The sequence below is a fragment of the Ochotona curzoniae genome, unplaced genomic scaffold (genome assembly GCF_017591425.1).
Source record: "Ochotona curzoniae isolate NIBS_2020 unplaced genomic scaffold, NIBS_Ocur_1.0 scaffold_4505, whole genome shotgun sequence".
In the NCBI taxonomy this organism is placed as follows: domain Eukaryota; kingdom Metazoa; phylum Chordata; class Mammalia; order Lagomorpha; family Ochotonidae; genus Ochotona; species Ochotona curzoniae.
The window spans coordinates 49,059,346-49,080,222 of NW_024467118.1; the positions used below are offsets into that span (position 1 = coordinate 49,059,346).

The 20,877-nt window shown below is 39.4% G+C and overlaps 1 protein-coding gene across 1 annotated transcript in view; it reads right to left on the reverse strand.

Annotated features, from left to right (window-relative positions):
• FAT1 (FAT atypical cadherin 1) overlaps positions 1-20,877 on the reverse strand; it is a 116,142-nt gene that overhangs the window by 9,235 nt on the left and 86,030 nt on the right. The window contains exons 11-24 of the mRNA XM_040966234.1: positions 20,269-20,465; positions 17,601-17,754; positions 16,359-16,592; positions 15,085-15,474; positions 13,921-14,135; positions 13,559-13,696; positions 10,573-10,716; positions 9,835-10,032; positions 8,147-8,948; positions 7,876-8,007; positions 5,896-6,053; positions 4,538-5,000; positions 2,338-2,491; positions 2,076-2,186 (exon numbers count right to left, since the gene is read on the reverse strand). Of these exons, the coding sequence (XP_040822168.1) occupies positions 2,076-2,186; positions 2,338-2,491; positions 4,538-5,000; positions 5,896-6,053; positions 7,876-8,007; positions 8,147-8,948; positions 9,835-10,032; positions 10,573-10,716; positions 13,559-13,696; positions 13,921-14,135; positions 15,085-15,474; positions 16,359-16,592; positions 17,601-17,754; positions 20,269-20,465 (3,490 nt within the window). The remainder of the gene's footprint in view (positions 1-2,075; positions 2,187-2,337; positions 2,492-4,537; positions 5,001-5,895; positions 6,054-7,875; positions 8,008-8,146; positions 8,949-9,834; positions 10,033-10,572; positions 10,717-13,558; positions 13,697-13,920; positions 14,136-15,084; positions 15,475-16,358; positions 16,593-17,600; positions 17,755-20,268; positions 20,466-20,877) is intronic.

The following is a 20,877-nucleotide window of genomic DNA, read 5'->3' on the forward strand; positions in this document are numbered from 1 at the left end:
GTTGCGGCTCACTTGGGGAGTGAATCATCGGATGGAAGATCTTCCTCTCTGTCTCTCCTCTCTGTATATCCGCCTTTCCAATAAAAAATAATAAAAATAAATCTTTAAAAAAAAAAAAAAGAAAATTATGTGTTTATTTTTTTTTTAAGATTTATTTTTACTCAAAAAGTAGATTTACAGAGAGGGAGAGAGAAAAATCTTCTGTCTGCTGGTTCACTGCCCAAGTAGCCACAATGACCAGAGGTGGCCTAATCCAAAGCCAGGATCAAGGAGTCTCCTGCAGGTTTCCCATGTGGGTACAAGGTTCCAAGGCTTTGGGCCACAATCCACTGCTTTCCTAGGCCACAAGCAGGGAGCTGGTTGGGAAATGGGAACAGCAGGGACACAAACTGATGCCTACATAGGATCCTGGCAAGTGTGAGGGAAGGATTTAGCCACTGGGCCTTTGTGTCAGGTCCTATGTTTCACTCTCCAAAAATTATTCTGGGAATGAGAATATGGCACAATAGTTAAGCTCCTGGTGGTTCTGCCTACATGCTATAACAAAGTGCCTCGTTCGAGTCCTGGGTCTCTAGCTTCTATCTAGAGTACACCTTGTAAGGGGGCAGATGATGCCCCAAGTACTTTGGGTCCCTGGCACCCAAATGGGAGATGGGGACTGAGGTCTAGGCTCCCAGCATGGACTGTTGTGGGGACTTGGGACATGACCCATCAGATGAAGATCTCCATCTTATCTCTCTGAATTCCAAATGAAGAGAAAATAAGTAAATAAAAAAAAAACTATTAAAAAGAAAACATGTAGTTAGGGTAGTTAAGATACTAGTTGGGATGTCCACACAGAAAAACAAAAAAGTGAATTTGCATTGGAAACCTTCCCAGTCCCCTTGGCCTGACAGAGCAGTCCCCAGGCAATCCTCTCCATATTGCTAAGCAGACGCCTATCCTATCTATATAGATCTACCTGTCCTACCTCAAACTCTCCCTTCTCCTATACAATTTATTCACTTACTTTCCCACATATTCACCAGATTACTGATGTATTTTTGTCTAGTGTATTAGGAGTATTCACTGAGTAGAATTAGAAAAGTGAATTTATTGGGCTCGGCAGCGTGGCCTAGCGCCTAAAGTCCTCGCCTTCAACGCACCGGGATCCCATATGGGCGCCGGTTCTAATCCCAGCAGCTCCACTTCCCATCCAGCTCCCTGCTTGTGGCCTGGGAAAGCAGTCAAGGACAGCCCAAAGCTTTGGGATCCTGCACCCATGTGGGAGACCCGGAAGAAGTTCCTGATCCTGGCTTTGGACCCGCATAGCATTGACTGTTGCGCTCACTTGGGGAGTGAATCATAGGACAGAAGATCTTCTCTTTGTCTCTCCTTCTCTCTGTATATCTGACTTTGTAATAAGAATAAATAAATCTTTAAAAAAAAATAAGAAAAGTGAATTTGTAAACTGAGGTCATGCGACAAAATGGCAAATTTCAGGAGCTTAATCAACACTAGAGCAAAACTATGGCATACCTGCAAGGAGGTAACATTTAAAAGTGCTCTAATAAGATGCACAGTTAAGCCTTGCATGTTGCACTAAGCATTTGCAAACAGCATGTACTCCCCAACTTTTTGTAACTGAACTAATGAAAATTCTAAGGTGAAAAGGCCACCTGAACTAAAATCTCTAACCCACCTTTCAAGTGGACAACAGGCACCCCTGTGCCTCTTTTTTTAAACCTAAAGTAAGAAACACTCTAAGGATTATGATAAAGAAGATGAGACAACTGAGAAAGGTTTCTGGATGTTACAAAGCAAGGAAGAAATGACATTTCTCAAGGAGGCGTGAGCACTGCTCCACGGGTGTCTGCTTCAATGGTATCTGTTAGAGTAGGGAGGCTGGTCTCTTCCAGGATCACAGTCATTTGTGCAACTTTTTCAGAGTGAAAAGATAAACTACATAAGAAGCTATGTGAGATCTTATCATTAAATTCTGAAGTAATAGAGTAATAATGAAGTTTCGTTGTATCTATTCATAAATATGGCAACAGAGAAAGATGCAAATACATATCTTGAGGGAAATCATTTACCTTTCTCCCCTAAAACCTGAGTCACACTGACAAACGGCACCATCCAAACTGTCAAAACATGTTCCACCATTTTTACAGGGTTCATCTTTGCAGTATGGACTAAGCTGGCACCTAAAGATTAAGGGGAAAAAAAGGTGTAACTTTATAATTCTATTTCAGATAACATAAAGAAATATGAACAGATGAGGGATCAACATGCACAATGACATATGAAGACAATTCGAGTATAATTAATCATGAAAGTTAAGAAAATGATACATACCTCTGACCAGTATATAATCCTCTACATTGGCAAACAAAGTCGCCATTGTCCACCATGCAGGTGCCACCATAGAGGCATGGATTGGAGGAGCACGGATTGACGCTCATCTCACAGTATGTCCCAACATACATGGGGCTGCATTTGCAGTAATAACCTGAATAAACCAAGAGGGAAAAACAGTCCTGTCAGTGTTTTACATTAGCTTTTATCCTTAACTCAGTTTAACTGAAGATTCAGTTCCTTGGGATTTATAAAAGCTAGTGGAACCCCACCATTTCAGGGTAAAAAGCCGTCTCTATTACCAGCCTCACATTGATGACCCCAGCTGAAAGTCTCAATCAGACTGTTTCAGATTACAGGGTTGTTCAGATTTAAAATATTAACAAAAACTCCAGGACAGGAAATTCCCAACCTAGAAGTCTAAAAATCAAAATGCAAAATGTATGGTGCTGAAAAAGTTTCAAATTTTGGAAGATTTCAAGTTTCTAGATTATGAATGTTTACTACACACACAACTAAAAATAAACAAGTGAAAATTTATGTTTAGTTTACTGAAATACATGTGACATTATTGAATCAAACATACAGAACAGGAAAAAGAATGCCCTGTATGTGAATGACCATACATAGGCAATGCAACTTAATACACCTCCGTTAATTAGCACCTTACAACATCAGTATTAAATGGTATCATAATCAATGTAAAAGGCACTTTTGAGAGTATAAATTACCATTCAAATTTGAGAAAAGAGATCAACAAATCTGTGCATATGAGCAGAAGGAATGTGAGTACTTATTTCATAAACACCGTGATAGGTGGTCTGGCAGGCTATTTCCAATTATTCTGTCCTGAGAGAAAAGGCTGTATGTCTCCACCCTCTTTAAAACTGATCATAGGTATGGTGGATTTATCTTGGACCAAAGAAATAAGAAATGTAGGGAGTGATGTGGTGGCTCAACAAGCTAAGCCTTCGCCTGTGGTGCCAATATCCCATATGGCTCTGGTTTGTGTCCTGCCTGCTCCATCTGATCTGGTTCCCTGCTGCTGGCATGGGGAAGCACCAGAGAATGGCTCAAGTCCTTGGGCCACCGCATCCACATGGGAAACCCAGAAAAAGCTCCTGGCTTCGAACTGACTTGGTTCTGGCTGCTACAGCTACCTGGGGAGTGAACTAGTGGAACAAGATCTCTGTCTCTCCTTCTCTCTCTGTAACTCTACCTTTCTAATCATCATCATAATCCAAAAACAAACACTGTTAAAGAGTCAAATTAAAAAAAAATTAAAGGAAATGGGAAACTTGAGGCTAGGAGCTTAATCAGCCTATGCATGGTTGGCATATGTTTTCTGCTTCAGTGATCATAGCAGCACATTTCAAAAATATTGCTTATTCAGCCTCTTCATCCCTATGGCACAATGAGGACAGCCTCCTTGCTGATATGATCTAGATATGTAATGAATATGGGTATGGTACAGGTTACACCAATGAGACTATTCAGTGTTAATGTGTGGACAAGCTGGCTGATTCACTGTCTATAGTATACACACACTTTCCAAAGAAACAGCACAAAACCAAATTGTTGAAATCTCACTTAAAGGATTACTTATAGATGTCTGTTACATTAACTACAAGCTTTAGTTATGAGGCATGATGGCTGTCATTTTCCTAACTATACTCTGACACTGAGAGTGCTTTAATAAGAGTCTGGGACACAGCAGGCCCAGAGGATCACCAATTGCCAGGGATTCAAGACAGACAGGTACAGCAACATTTCCAGAGGCATTCAAGGCCCTCTGGAAAATCATACTTCCGTATGTTATTGCTAGAACCAGCAGTGTGCTCCGGGCTGCTGGATAAAACTGTACTGGATAAAAGAACCTAGAACTATGCGGCACTAATTCTAAATCGCCCTGAGGTCAGTGTCTGTGGAGTTAGAAGAAATCCCAGTGATTACTGGTGCAGAATGGAATGTGGATAGAATTACATTCCGCTCCAGTGCCGCAGACGGGACTACAGGTAGGTCTAGACACCCTGAGCAGTCAAACTGCCCCCCTTCAGCCTGGCCCCTGGGAAGAATCATAACGCCTGCTCTGTTCTACCCTATTCAACTCCAAAATTAAATGTAAAACTGACAATCTGATTTAAATAAATACAGGAAAATATGCATAACACTTTATGGATCACAACACTACGAAGCCTACCTCCAGCAGGTGATGGATGGCAAACACCACCATTCTGACAAGGGTTACTGGAACAGTCTTCCGTAGCTGCTAATAAGCACCCAGGAGAAACATCCACTGACTCCTCAATGTGTGCATAGCTTCTCGGTTTGCTATTTAAAGGAAGCTCCTGTCCATTCAAATAGATGGAGTCCATACAACCTCTGAAGCCATTACCAACTTGGGGGCTCCTTCCATGCCTTGATCCTTGTTGACGGATATGGCCGCCAAAAAACACATGGTTATCTAGATTTAAGGTTTTCAGAGTCCCTGGTGCTGTGCCTGATGCAGTGTGGACTTGGTCAAGAACCAGTTTAGCATAGTTTCCATTCACTTCAAGAGATACTGCATGCCACTGCCCATCATTGACTTGAATGCTTTGAACAGAGACAATCCCAGGGCCACTTCCACAGTCAAATTTGTATTGCAGTCTTCCGTTATGAATCTAAGGCAAAAACAATTATGTTCACATGACTTTCAGAGAACGGTCATTTATAATCTCTGATCAAGAATCTATGAGAGAGGTCTATCTGACAAACAAAGGTAGAATGAAGTTCTGCATTTAAGTAAGTATATACATATGTACATTGTACAAATAAGGAAAATGGATCTCCCTAGGATATCAATTTCAAGTACCAACTGCACGTTCTCAAGACATCATGGAAGTAACGAAAACAGCCCCCAACCATCACCCCACAACACACACATACATACACACACACACACACACACAGCACCAGATAATGTCAAGTAAAATCATTAAAAAAAGGGTATAACACATTAAGCATATGCAGGATTTCGATAAACTCTCATTAACACTAGTAGTATGTGATACTAAACACAGTTTGAATATCAATTGTCACATATACTTAAACATATTGTTAAAAACCGGAAATACATCTCTAAGTCACTGTAAGACAATTTTTTTTTAGTTCAAAGTAGAAAACTATATAAGAATGAAAAAAATGTTTAAACATGCAATTTCTTCTTTTGGAAGAGTAATCTTATTTGAAAGGCAGATTTACAAAGAGAAGAAGAGACAGAGAGACCTTCCATCTGTTGGTTTACCCCGCAAGGGCCATCATTACTGCAGCTGTGGTGGTCTGGAGCCAGGAACCAAGCAGTTCTTCCAGTTTTCCCATGTGGGTGCAATGGCCCAACCACTGCTTTTGTAGGCCATTAGCAAGGAGCTAGATCAAACCTGGTGCCTCAGGCAGAGCTTAGCTCTGGCGCCAGCCTATTCTCTTTTCTCTTAATGGATAACAATCTATACATAAGATGAAAACAACATTTTTTAAAGTCTTCCCCATTCTAAAGCAAAGAACTCCACAAATGCATACCTCCAAGATACTATAGTCAGTTCCTCGAGCATACATTACAACTGCATGTGTAGAGTAGGTTCTTAGCTTCATAGATAATTTCATCTCCAATTTGTTCTCATTTTCCATGAGACGATATTTTACAAAACTGTTGCCAGTAAATGTTAGAGATGAACCTCCTGTGGATCACAAAGAGAAATGAGTAAGTCAAAACCAAGTTAAGCATGTTTGTAAAGCACGATTATTCCCTCCCTGAGACTAGGTTCTTACTTAAGATTGTATCATTATCCACTTCAACTCTAAGAGAAAATGTTGTTGAAACAAACAGCATAGCTTTATTGGCTCTGTATTTTAAAAAGAATAAATTATGACTACTGCATCTCAGAGAATTGAATTCTAAAATAATAAAAGCTCAAAATAAAACTGCTTAGTACAAAATTATTAGAAGACAATTTCAGAAAATCCCAACATAGCTCAAGGTGGCTTGGGAAAATTTTCTAATTAAAATATAAAACAATCCTCACTTCCCACAAGGTAATGAAATAGCATCTCCAGAGACAGAAATGCTATGCAATATCATGCAGGCTTAAACAAAAATTAAATTTAAAAATGACAAAAGACCTGTTTAATAAATCAAAAGGCCATTAGTATATAGACAGGAGAAACTGGAATGCTGAGAATGTTAATGCTCAAAATTCACAAAGACCTCTACACAATGAATGGACAAACAACCCAGACAATGCAACAAGAGAACAGGCAAAGCCACAAGAGAGATGATTATAGTCAATGAAGAAATGTAAAGACCATGGTCACAGCAGTAGAAAAATACAAATTAAAGTAATCATTGGATGTCATTCTATGCCCATTGAATGAGAATAATTCAGTTTTTAATTGAAAACTGCCAATATTAGCAACAGAATGGGGGGATGAGATTTTCAACACACCTGGAAGAAACAGGACTGGCACCATGTCTGAGTGAATTAATACACAGTGTTCTTAAAACTTTAAGGTGGCCATTGGCAAAGCAAAATACTGTTTATGGGTTATGTTATATTGAAATGAAAACACCACAACTAAAGGTATATGTATAAGGTTTTCTTTTTTTAAACAGACAACAATATAACAACTGGCATCTCTACATATAGGCAGAATGTTGGATAAACGCAAAAGATCTTGAAATAGTGTCTAATTTTTAAAAGAATCAGGTTTATGAGTAGGGGCTTAGAAGGAGGCCCATAATAAACCACCAAATAGAGGTAAAAAGCAGGAGATAGAGGACTGAATGGCACATAATCACTCTTGAATTACCTGATTTTTTTTAAAGATAAAATCACATTTGGCACAGTGATTAAGATGTTGCTTGGGATGCTTGCATCTCAAATCAGAGTACCCAGGTTAAAGTTCTAGGTCTTTTCCTCCTTATTCCAGCTATCTGCTAATGTAATGGTTGTGTCCTTGCCACCCATGTGTGGAAACCAAAATGGGACTCCTAGCTCCAGGCTCTGACAGGAATGAATCTGCACAGGGGAAACCTCTACTAATCTCCTTCCATCTCTCTAACTTCCAAATAAATAAGACTTTACAGAGAAAAGCAACAGATGGGAAATCAAAATCAACTCAGATATAGTTCCTAACTCCTGGGTTTTGCCTGGCCTAGCTTTGACTGCTGCAGGATTTTAAGAAGCTAAGCAACATAGGAAAATCTGTGTGTGCATGTGTGTTGCTCTATCTGTCAGATAAATGCATACATAAAGCACACAGATGCCTTTGTCTTTGGAGGTATGGATGATGCAGAAGGAGCACACAAGCCCCGAACTCACGTGTGTTGTTATCAGACAGGAAGGAAGATTACTGCTGCCACTCTTCATCTTTACATTGCACTTGTCATTAACAAACATACTATACAATGGTTTTTGAGTCCATTAAAGAAGAAAATTATGAGAAGCTTTGAAAAGTGATTTTTAAAAGAAATAAACATAAGCTTGATCATTGAACTCTCACCTGGGCACTGACCAAACTTGCCTCCAGGACAGACACAGGTATACTTCTCCTCTCTGGGGTCAGCGATACATTCAGACCCCTCTGGGCAGGGATGGTCTTCACAACCATGGTGAACAGATGGACATGTTCCCTCTATAATTAATGAAAATAAAGAGGGGAAGGGGGAGACAACAGGAGTGTCATGAAAATGATTGTCAATGTGTCACCACCAAAGGTCAGGTCACCCAGGAAGTCATCTGTAACACTGATTTCACAGCCTTTTGAGCATTACCTTTGCAGAGGCACACAGCTATTCTGTGGTGGCGAGGAGTCACAAAACTCAGCCTGGCTGTGCTGTGTGTGGACATGACACTTTCATCCACAGATACCTTTTCATCACAAAATTTCCACGGACAATCCAGTCCTGCACAGAGCTTGTGGAACACATCCAAGATCTTCACACCAATGATTTCCTCGATATCAGCCACAGAAGAATTGATCTTGTGCAGAAGCTGCTTTGTTGAAACTTGGGTACTACCTGATTTCTCTATGAAGAGTAAGACATCCAGATGTGGGTGAGGCTCTGAGGCCTGCAGACTCACAATCTGCACATCATTCCTCCTGACTCCCAGGATGTTCCGTAAAGCCCGCTGGAAGTTGCGCCAGTAGTCACCAACAAATTCTTCCGGGGTGAGATTGGCAAAGCGGAGTGCGATGGTATGGTTCAGCATCTCTTGTGTCACTTGTCTGATATGCACTGTGATGTCAGCCACAGTTGTGAACTTTCCATCTGTTACACTGACATTGAGAAGATACTGCCCTATATCCAGCTTTTTGTGTGCTATCAGCTTACCCCCAGTGCTGGACACAGAAAACAGGCTGTCCAGCTGGGGATCAAGACTGTAGGTTAAAGTGTCATAGACATCCTGGTCTGTTGCATGGATCTTCCCGATGACACCTCCCGAATATTCCTCTCCAAAGGCAGTAATGAAAATTTCCAGTGGCAAAATTGCAGGAGGATGGATGCTCTCTTCGATAACATGAACATCAATGTATGTCAAAGACGACAACTGTGGCTTTCCATTATCTGACACCTACGAGAAAAGAAACAGGAAATCACTTTTCCCTATGTCTTAATAAAAATATATTTACAACACTGAAGTTAAAAAAACCTACTGTTACATGATTCCAGTCCTGTGTAAAAATGTTTCAGTTAATGATGGATTCAGTGAATATATGATGGTGATCCCATAAGATGATAATGGAGATGAAATTCCCTATTGCTTAGCGATGCTGTGGTCATGCTAACTGCAGAGCACAACGCAGTACTCACACTAATCACACTGCTGATGCTGTTGCAAACTTATTGTGCTGTCAATCCTATAAAAGTACACCACAAATAATTATGTATAGTATTTTGTACTTGACAATGACAAATGGCTATGTTAATGGTTTATGTATTTATAATGTTACTGCCTTTTCAGAGGGTATTCCCCTGCTTATATAAAAAAAGTGAACTATAAACTATTAAGCCATATTGTGCCAGCAGTGGCATCCTTAGGCCTGTGTTTACTGTATCTCATGACTGCATCAAGAGGCCGAGTGGTTTACCTACATCATCCAGATCTGTGCAAGTGCACTTTGCGATGTCTCCACTACGACAAAACCTCCTGACGAGGCATTTCTTAGTAGGCACCCTTTACTGCTAAGCAAGGCGTTTTGTTACATGAGAAGCATCTCAAAGAAAAGGACAAATTACTTCTTTATTGTAATGTCACTAATTCATATTGACCCAATGTGACAGCTACAGAACCAAATGAGTGAATGAGTCCCCTCAAAGTGCAGTTAGTACACAAAGGAAGGTATGACCAAAGACAAAGAACACCATTTCACAAATGTTTTTCCTGAAAGGGGCATTCAGAAGTAACCAGTAGCACTTTTCAGGAAGCTATAGGAAACCCACAGAGAAAGCTGTAATACCTTCACCAGCAGTAAGTAGTGATCTCTTGACTTCTTGTCAATGGTAGCTGCAGTCATCAGGACTCCTTGTTGGCTCACTTCAAATGCTCTGTCATCATTTCCACTCACAATGGTAAAGAAGAAGGGTGGGCCATTGTGAGAAGAATCCTTGTCTGTCACCACTAGCTGCAGCACACTGAAGCCCACAGGTTTGTTTTCCTGCCCAAAATAAAAAACAAAGCAAAAACCTTTCAACCCAGCCCAAGGTTGAGCCACATGTGAGTTTTCTATAAGCAAAAACACGTGGAAACAAAGCTGTTACACCTGGAAGAGAAGAGAGGGGAAGAGCAGAGGATGCTGGTGAGCAGCAAGAGGACAGGACAAAGGATGGGTCCAGGAAAAAAAAAGGATGTGTGTGAGGAGTATGTGGGGATAGGCAACACTTATAGGGGAAGAGGAAGGGCAGTAGCAGGGAGGAGGTAGCAAGCAGGAAAAGTTACAGGAGCAGAACATATGACTAAGGAACAAGCTTACTAATCTCAGGACAGAGAGGTTATCTTCAAAGTAAAATAGAAGCTCGGGTGCAGCTTGAAAACTTTCATCTCTTAATCTTTATTCAAGACTCCTTTAACTTTCTTTTTCCCCCTTGCCTGAAAAGTACCCTTTGGAAAAGCAAGCAGTTTCAAACAACCCACTGAAGGCAAGGGAAAGAGCTCATTTCACAAGGGCTCTGTGAGCCATGCAGCAGGTCAGGCTCACCTGGATGATCACGCTGTAGTTTCCCTTGGAGAAGATGGGGGGGTTGTCATTGACATCAGACACATCAATGTTCACGGTCGCTGTGCTGATTCTGGGTGGACTGCCGTTGTCAGAAGCTTGAATGGTGAGTGTGTAACCAGAAATCTTTTAGGGAAAAAACACACAGAGGGAGAATGCACATTCATTTTACAACCAGTGCACGGGGTTTAAATCTGAAGTGTTCTGACAAGATGCAAGAGTTGTTCTTAATTAACTACCATCACTTGCTGTGTCTGCTTGGTAGACAGTTCCCTACAAACAAGTTCACTAGAATGAGCAAGTGTTTTTTCTACAGAAAGTTCAATTGTGATGAGATCTTCTGATGCATCTCAAACACATATCCATTTGATTAAAAGTGTTTTTATCTTTAGAAACTTGCAGCCATATAAAAAGAAACTAAGCCTGGAGAGTAACATAAATGACCAGGAAAAAATATTAATACTACTATCTCAAAGGCTATTGCTTCAGCATTTTAGATGAGTAATAATATGGAAGGCAGCCTTCCCTGGAGCCCAAATTATACTGCTTGCCAGATTTAGACAGACATTAGCTGTCTCTCATCTTTGGACAATGACTCATTTTCATTACCTCAGGACATCCAGCTCCCCTCGATTCCACACTTGGACAGAACTCTGCTGTCTAAACCCCTCAAGATTATTTGTTTATGGTTGTCTACAAAAGAAATTAGAAGAGACTGCTTCTTTCACTTCCATAATGAATGGTGGAAAAATTTTAAAAGGATGGCCAAATCCCAGAGTGAGCTTTGTTGAACACTAGTCCCATAAGATACTCCGATGGAAACAGTTTCTGAGGGTGCACTAGCTTGGCAAAGCCCACAGGCCATCTCCTCTGCTACACTCCAATGAATACAAGTCTCTTCACTCAAAAACACTACTCTGCACAGTAGTACAGTGATGCCAACAAAGCCACCATGCTCCCTAAACTTGTGGCAAATCTCTACAGAAAGGAAAGTCTCGTCTCTACAGAAAGGAAATTATGGAATTTGAAGCTTAATGAGTTATCTCAATAGTATTTCTCCAAATTGCTCTGGTCTTCTCCACAATCGCCTTCTGTATTCCTGCCAACCTCTTCAACTTTCTAAAACCACAATTTCCTTCATTGCTTCCTCTTGCTTCCTCTCTGAGGCCTTATCTGCCCAGCTCCCCTTCCTCTCCACAAGCCTGAATGCGTGCAGGGGTAGAGGGTTGGCTGCTGTTTAACCTGGCTTACTCCTGACCCTCATCTGTCACAATTGTCTCAAGCCCAGAAATCACATGTGATCTGCTCCAAGGGTACATCCACGCCCACATTTCCAGCATTCAGGTCTCTGAGTTTAACATCTCCAAATACTCGCTGAGTCACTCTCCATGAACGACTTAATTCTCCTTTATTTTCCTCTATTATCAAAACTCAAATGATCAAATCCCCAATTCACTTAACTCTGCCAACCCCCACAACTCTGTATTTGAGAACTTTCCTAATTTTCTTCATCGGTGCTACCCAGCAATAGAAAAAGTGAAGAAAAGTCACCCTTCACTCAAGTTTGACTCGAGTTTCTCCTTCACTGTCTTTGGTTTGCTTTTTTCACTCATCTCTCACTACTGTTTTCCCAACTCAGCTTCTGTTGCCTCAGATCTGGTCAACTGTCCACAGCCTTCCCACTACTCTAAAAGTACTGCAGTTCTAATCTTCCTTAATGTCTTCATACTTTGTATCCACAAATAATTAATATTTCCCTAATGCCTGGCATCAATTCTGAACCTCTGATCCGATTTTCTTTATGGCCTCTCACCTGTTTCTAAAACACTTTCCATTTTCCCTCCCTCTACTTCCTCATGTTTATCTTACAACCATACACCTAGGTGAATTCCCCTGGATATATCCCATGGCTTCTACCCTTCATATCTTTGTTTATGTAATTTCTCACACTGAGTTACCAATCTCTATGGTTTTCCAAATTCTGCAATTCTTTATAGCTCAGTTTAGAACTCCATAAATTGTCTCAGAACTCTGGCTTCAATAGTTATTTTTTCCTCCATACAAACTTCCACTACTCAAACCTCATGTCAGTATGAAACATATTCTGTTCTTGAGATTTTTCACGCTATAACTGCTTTTTAAGTATTTACAGTAACAAGAATAAAACATGTTAATTTCCTTTGGTCTTCACTGAATTGCCCAACAGATATGAAGACAAAACCTTTCCATTTATTGATTTGGAAATCTATAAACAGCTTTTTTTTTAAACTGGGAATGCTTATTTTTTAATTTACTTGCAAAGGAGAGACAGGTAGACAGGCACAGACACACAGAGAAAGAGAAAGAAAAAGGGCACTTTCATGGCACCAACAGGCAGGACTGGGTCAGACTAACACCAGGAGCCTGGAACGGGTTTCCCACATGGGTGGCAGGGGCCCAGGTACTTGAGGCATCATTCAGTGGTTCGCAGAGTGCACGGACAGGAAGCCAAATTAGAACACAGAAGCTGGACACAAACTAGACACTCCAGTATAAAACACAAGTATCCCAAACAGTGCCTTAACATGCTGCACCATTATGCTCAGCCTTTAGTAAACATTTGTTGTTATTATTATTAATTCATTTTTATTGGAAAGGCAGATGCATAAAGAGAAGAAGAGACAGAAAGAAAGATCTTCCATTTGCTAGTTCACTCTCCAAATGGCCACAATGGCTGGAGCTGAGCTTATCCAAAGGAAGGTACCAGGAGCTTCTTCTGTGTCTCCCAATGCAAGGTGGGCCTCCTAAGGCTTTGGGCTGTCCTCTACTGCTTTTCCAGGCTAAGCAGGGAGCTGGAAGGGAAGTAGAGCAGCCAGGACACGAGTTCGCACCGATATGGGATCCTGGCTCACAAAAGGTGAGGATTTGGCCACTAGGCCATTGCGTTGGGCCTCTTGGTAAACAATTAAAACTGAACTTCTTCACTTACTGTTTCCCGGTCCAGAAGCTTAGTCACTTTCACTTCTCCCTTCACAGGGTCAATTGTGAATGGACTTCCTTGATTGCCATCTATAATTGAATAGTGGATAATGCTGTTTGAAGGTCCATCAGCATCATCAGCCATAACCTGGAAAACATTACACATTTGTTTAGCAGAAAACTAAAGAATGGATAAGATATTTAGATCTTCCACTTTAAGAAAGTTGTTTATAATAAAAGTCAGCAGTTGATTAGCCTAACAAAATATTCTCACCTCCGATATACTTTCAAATAAAGACATTATTAAAACTGGCTCAAACTGGCCCAAATTCTTACAAGTCAGAAGAAATTTATAGAGAGGAAAATACACACCGTAATGACAGACTGTTCCAGAACAGCATCTTCACTGATCACTGTTGTATAGGTGTCCTGGCTGAACACTGGGGTGTTATCATTGATGTCGGTTATGTTGATGTTCACAGTTGCAACGTCACTTAATGATGGGGTGCCTCCATCAGTGGCTTCTACAGTTAGGTAATATCCATGAGAGGTTTCATAATCCAGATTTTCAATGATGAATATGGCCCCTGTATAGAAAATCAATTAGTTCTCCAGTGGCAAAAACTTTTCCTACCCCATCTGAAACTGTTAGTACTTCTAAACAATCTCTATGTTACGTCAAAAGTGCACTTACTATTTACATGTTATCTTCTATCTTTTCTAAACTACATTTAGATTTTAATAAAAATAAACTCAAAAAATAAAAAAGATTTCTGCTGTGCCTTTCAGTTTCTTTTTTGCACAATATTAAAAGAGATACATGTCCTTTTATTTACTCTAAAAAAATCCCTACACTTAGTCTTCCTCTTTTTAAAAACTTTCCATTTAATAATTCCTTTTTAACAACTTTCCATTTCATTATGTCCATTCTATTCAGGAAGAGAATGGAGTAAAGAACCCTAAAAAGAATATTTTCATAATGTGCATTAAGACTGTTTTAAAACAGGATCAACACACATCTGTTCTTTATCTGACACACCCAAGACTCAAAAAAACAAACTTGAATGGAGACATTTTTTACAATGTTCAAAGACACAGCTAATTTAGATCACAGGTTAATGAGTCGACAAAAGCATTTACAGAGCAGAAGTCAGCAGGTCATATCACTTCTGACCTTGCAGATAATCTTCCCATGGGATTCAAAGTATCTCAACTGTTATATACATAACTATTACAAAGAAGCCAATTCAATCAGTTATCAGATGTCCACTGTTAAAACCAAGATCAAAGAGGTAAAATTACTATTTTACTGGGAAGCTCCTCACAAGAGCTCCATATATGGGGACAGAGAAGTATTTCACGCAAGTCCTCTCCTATCATCTGCTCTTATCTGTACTTACTTGCAACACCACATGCAGCATGTGAAACTACAGGTTTGTATTTCAAATGAATTTGCTTGTGGTTTATACTGGATCAAGCAAAAACTACCTTCACGTAGAATAAAGAGGACTTTCTCTCAATTACTCTGTAACTTACCTGTTTTAGAATCTATGCTGAATTTTCCATGTTCATTTCCACTAATTATTGAATAGGTGATTTCTGCATTTGCTTCGATATCCCGACTTGCTGCATATACTTGCAGAACTTCTGTCCCGATAAGAATGTCTTCAGACACTGTGGCACCATATTCACGGTATTCAAACACAGGAGGGTTGTCATTTATATCTAAAACTGATACAATTACAGTACCAGTAGCTGACAACCTCCTTGGCAAACCATGATCTACAGCTTTCAGAGTAAGGGTATAGACTGCCTGTAGTTCTCGATCCAAGGGCTTTTCTAATTGAATAATTCCAGATAATTCATTAATGGAGAATTGTCCATCAGCAGAGTTAACCAGTGAGTAGGAAATCTTTCGATTCAAACCTGTTGAGGGAAAATCACATCAAAAAATTTATACAAGAAATTCACATTTCATTAAGCAACTTACCTTTAAAAAATTGAAAATACCAATACACATTATTGAAAAAGTCTTACGAATGTGATCTAGAAAAAGTGAACTTTAATAATTAACTATTAAAACAAAGATTTCACAGGTGTCTGGATTCTTAAGGCTATTTTCTGCACAGGGATACATCATAGTATATAATAGTGAAAAGTAACATTTTTGCCATTCTTCTGATTCCTTCAGTGTCAGTTTGATAAAGTTATTTTATGATATTAAAATGTTATGCTATGAATATATATTCTAGTTTTGTTTTCTCATCACTGATACTTAAGACAGAAAATTCACGAGAAGCAACCAGGACATTAAATACCTGTTAATGCTGATATAAGGGTCAACATGTGGCATAGTAGGTTAAGCTGCCACCTGTGAATGATGATACCCCATGTTTGCACAGGTTCAAGTTGTAGCTACTCCACTTCCAATCCAGTCCCTTGCCAGAGAAAGCAGTGCAAGATGGCCCTACTACCTAGGCCTTGCCACTTCCATGGGAGACCTGGATAGAGTACCAGGCTTCTGGCTTCAGCTTGGCCCAGTACCCTGGGCACTGCACATGGTTAGAAGATCCCTAACCCCTATCTTTATGTCTCTGGCTTTCAGATAATTAAATCATAAAGATCAAAGCAAACAAACAAACAAAAACCTTGGCTTGAGTATCCAAAAAAATTTCATTCTACAATCATAATGAGCTATTCATTATGTGTGAGGAAAGAGTAAAACAGCTTGAAGATGGGTTATGTCTCAAGACAGAGAATCCTAAGGTTTCAGTGGGCAGCTTGAAGGCCCTGCATGTTCTACAGCGCACCTGTATCTGCATCTGTGGCCTGCACCCTTGTCAATGGTGTACCAGGCTCTGTGTTCTCAAACACAGTGATGGCGTACGGATCAGCAGAGAATTCAGGTGCATTATCATTCACGTCTTCTAGTGTGAGCACAATGTTGGCTTGACAGTATCTTCCACCTCCATCTGTGGCCTTGACTAGAAGATTATAAACTGCTTGTTCCTCACGATCAAGGGAGGCTAATGTTTTCAATTCACCTAAAAACAAGCAAAGATAGGTGAATTCACTTGAAATGTAAGATATGAACTGCAACTGTGCACCTTGCATTTCCCTTTTCTCTTAACAACCAGAATGGCAGCCTTCCTCCAGAGCGTAGTGCGACAACATCAGACCTACAGCTACAGCACAGTGCATTCCAGATTTCCAAAAACTATAACTCCATTATTCTTTTTCTTTTTCAATTAATGTAAGGAGAACATATTTCGGATAGTGTACAGGATGATAGTTTTTCCCTCTCCTGAATTGTCCTTCAATTTTTGTGACAAATATTTTAAATTTAATTTCTAATCATAGGCTTAATGCTCTAATAAACAGTTTATCAGGTAAAGAAAAAAGCTAAAAGGACCCATGCCTAGCAGGCATACAGACAAGGGCTAAGCATAGATTTCCAAATCCTTCCAGGCCAGCTCTTTAAGTCATACAAACCCGAGGCCAGGGGCCACTTTTATTACAAACAATGTTGCAGAAGTAAAACTAGTTAACTTACCAAATTAATTTTTTGAGCCCCAAATTACACACATATGCTAATTAGAGCATCAGGGCATGAAGTGATCCAAATTTCAGCAAAACAGAAATTACAGGAAGAAAATAATACAAGCAATTCTTTTAATGATAAGCATTATAAAATAAAATTTATGTTCACAAATTCAAGAAAACATGCTATGAATAGACAGTATTATGAATAAAGCACAAGGTTAGAGATCTATTTTAACGCCTGAGTTTTTCACAAACAGAAGTTGGGTATATCATCTTTAAATTTTAAATCCTCCATTCAAATAGGCAGTAATGCCACTATCACTCTTTTTACTTCACCTGAAATTTAACGAACTGAATCATTACAGAGATTTCTAAAAGATGTCAATTCCAAAGTGCTAGAATAAATTTGAAATAGACAAAATGTAATTTTAAGCTTCATATGTGTTCTAAAATCACCCACCTACATAATTTTGCTGGAACTAATTATTTGTGCCAAGCTACATCATTACCTGTGTCTGGATTGAGTTTGAATTTTTCAGCACCTGAACCAGATAAAGTGTAAGTAATTTCAGCATTGGAACGGATATCTGCATCTGTAGCGGAGACCTGCATGATCAATTTCCCCGGAAGAGCATCTTCAGGAATGGTGTCTGAATATAACGTCTAGAAAGATTCCAAACAATGTCATTAGTGTAAAAACATTAAAATTTCAGCCTGGCTGCCAAAGGAATAATGGAAAAGACATTTAACTTTGGCCATGGAAAACCTGGGAAAGAATTAAAACTAAAACCAAAAGAGCTTTTAAAGTTATTTTTCATGCAGAACCCATGAAACACAAGGGAGAGCCAAGCAACAGTTTCCAACTTCGTATCCCTGAGGGAGCCTGAAATGACATCTAATCAACAGAACACCGAGTCAGTTTCATGCTTAGCCTGGGTTAAATTCTTACAGCAAAATCTAAGTAGTGTTCCTCACCTACCTAGAAGTTAGATTACATTACATGCATTTACGTTCAAATATGGGAGTCAAGAGTGTGATTCTTCCTAATATAAGCAAAACACTGCAGGTAGGAGAGAGGAAATCCATGCTGTGGGAGAAAACCAGATTCTGCAAATTCCCGAGGGGGACAAGCAAAGCTCGGGCCCCACTACTATTCTGGTTGGCTCCTTTCCTCACTCCTGCTCTGACCCTCAAGCCTAACTAGAAACTGCCTGCAGTTCCGATTCTTTAGGAAACCATGCCATAAATGAAATCCTCTGAGGAAGAGAAATAATCTTAGTATAATCTCAATTATCAGTGAGCTACATTTTATGACTTATGTAACATGATATTTTACAACAATGGTGGCTTCAAATATCTAATTTCCTTCTTTCAATATTCCCAAAGTGACCATAAAAATATACATATCTGATTTTGAAATGAAGCACATATTCACATATACATCCTTCCCTCCAGTACTATTACCAGAAAATCACGAATATGAATTAAAATGAACCCTTGGTCCCTCCAAAGTTCCATTTTCCCTCCTGACAGAATTTTACATGTCCAGAATAGCTGAAGTTTCCACAGCTGTAATGAATTTCCTAATTCCTGATTGGACAGCCTTCTTCAGAGTCTCTGGCCCTCTTCAATATCACTTTCCCTTCCACCTGGCCATCTCTTCACCTGTCATGCTTCTCCCTTCCTAATTTCCAACCTTCTTCACTGGCCAAATCTCGTTCATAATGCATCCTCTTCAACCCCACTCGAGTGGCCACCTACATCATGACCCTGACACCACCACCCCCAAATCAGGCACAGAATCTAATTGCTCTGCTGTGTGTCTCATTCATACTTTCCCAGCAATGTCACACCTCTGCCTGCCACCCTGCTTCTAGAAGTTCTCTTTTCGTTCACTTCCAATGACAGTGTTCCTGGCTTCCTTCCAGTTCTGCCTCTTCTCCTTTAGAAGCAGCCATCTTCCATTTGAGTCCATTTTGTTTGCATCCTCTCAAATAAAGTCAGTTATCAACTATCCACAGAAACTGCCAAGTTTTCATACTTTCCCTAATATTTATTCTTACCTCATCATCCCTAAGAAGTCTATTTCATTGACTGATTCATTTCCTTAAAATTAACAAATCCCAAATGGAACTCAGTATACTTTCTCTAAAACCAATTCATACCTCAGCCTTATCTTTGTCATTGCCCTGGTCTTTGTCCAACATTCCCACATTGAACATCAAAATCAGACTTACCTCAGCACAGCTGCCAGCCTGTCAATCGGGCAGGGATTGGATGTCACCAACTTTACATCCATTTCTTCTGCCATTAAAGCCTGTCCTATTATCTTTCACTCTTCCTAAGCAATGGACACACTACTACCAATGTGAACTTCTTTAAGGAACTCTGCGTTCATGTCATCCTCTTTGAAATACAAAAGGACTCAATGAGTCTTTACTTTTCTAATCATAGAGTAAAAATTCTTTGGATTGATCTTCATTGCCTTCTATAATCAGTCTACTTTTTTCCCCATAAATTTCCTTCCAGTGACAAACTGTCCACTTCTGGGTAACTAAGCTACTGTTCCCATGTCTGCATCCCCTGCTCAGGCTCCTTCATCCTTCTGCTTCTCCTCTTAATCATCTGATCCCAGGTTCTCAGGCTTTTCTCCTGTACAGCTCGGCCTCTCGCCTTTCTCTCCAGCTCCAGGGACCACACTTGCTCCCATCCTCCTTAACTGAATCCTTTGAGGGAAAGAGCCTTTCCTTGGCTCCTACTTTGTTCTTCCGTTCAATGATGAGCTCCACAGGAACAAGAGCCATATCATTAATTTCTTGCTTTCCGCAGCATATAGAACAAGCACCCTCAAAAATATCTGTTAGAGTAACTATCCTGTTCCTCATTACTTTTCCTCACACTTAGATAATCCTCCATAACGAGTTTTCAGAAGCATTTTTAGAGTTAGATACCACATAATCATGTCTATAACGTAGTTTTTAGAATGAGGTTTTGATCTATTTAACATTCCTCAAAAGCAGTTGTTTTTTTCAAGTCTTAATTCTTTTAATTCTCATTGTTTAACAGTAAGCAACTAAAAGATGGAACACGTTTTAATTACATTACAGGAGATGATAGCCCCACTGGAAGGTTTAAGACAAAAATTTATCACACACAAATGAGGAAAGAGTGGCCCACCTTTTCACAAACTGGACTGTTGTCATTTGCATCAAGTACTTTCACTTCAACTATAGCTTTTGATGAAAAAGTGCCGTCAGTTGCTGTGATTGTCAGAAGATAATTGTCCCTTTTTTCCCTATCCAGAGGTTTCTTCACATAGACCTTCCATTCATTCTGCAAATTTTCAACAGCAAATTGTCCCAAAGCATCACCTCCTATTAAATCAACAAAGATTACAAATTTGTTGAAACAAGAAAAATTAGCAACATGAAAAATAAACTACATTCAAGATATACAATGTTATGATTTTTAAAGAATGCTTAAATGATTAAATTTGTCCAATATGAGCTGTTATTTACAAAAATATAAGCTAAACAAATAAGATTGCTAAAGAATAATTTGGTCTACACAGTTACTCATTTTTATTACTATAGATTAAATATAAAGTCCAATAGTCATAAAAAACAAGTCTAATACAAATGTTAACTGTTGAAAATTTGAAACGCTGCTTAACATGTCATTTCTACTCATTTTAGACACCGTAATTAAATTTAACACACTTCACATCTCCATTTCTATAAAATACATCTTAGAATTTATATTTTTAATAAAAATTTTAACTTAAAC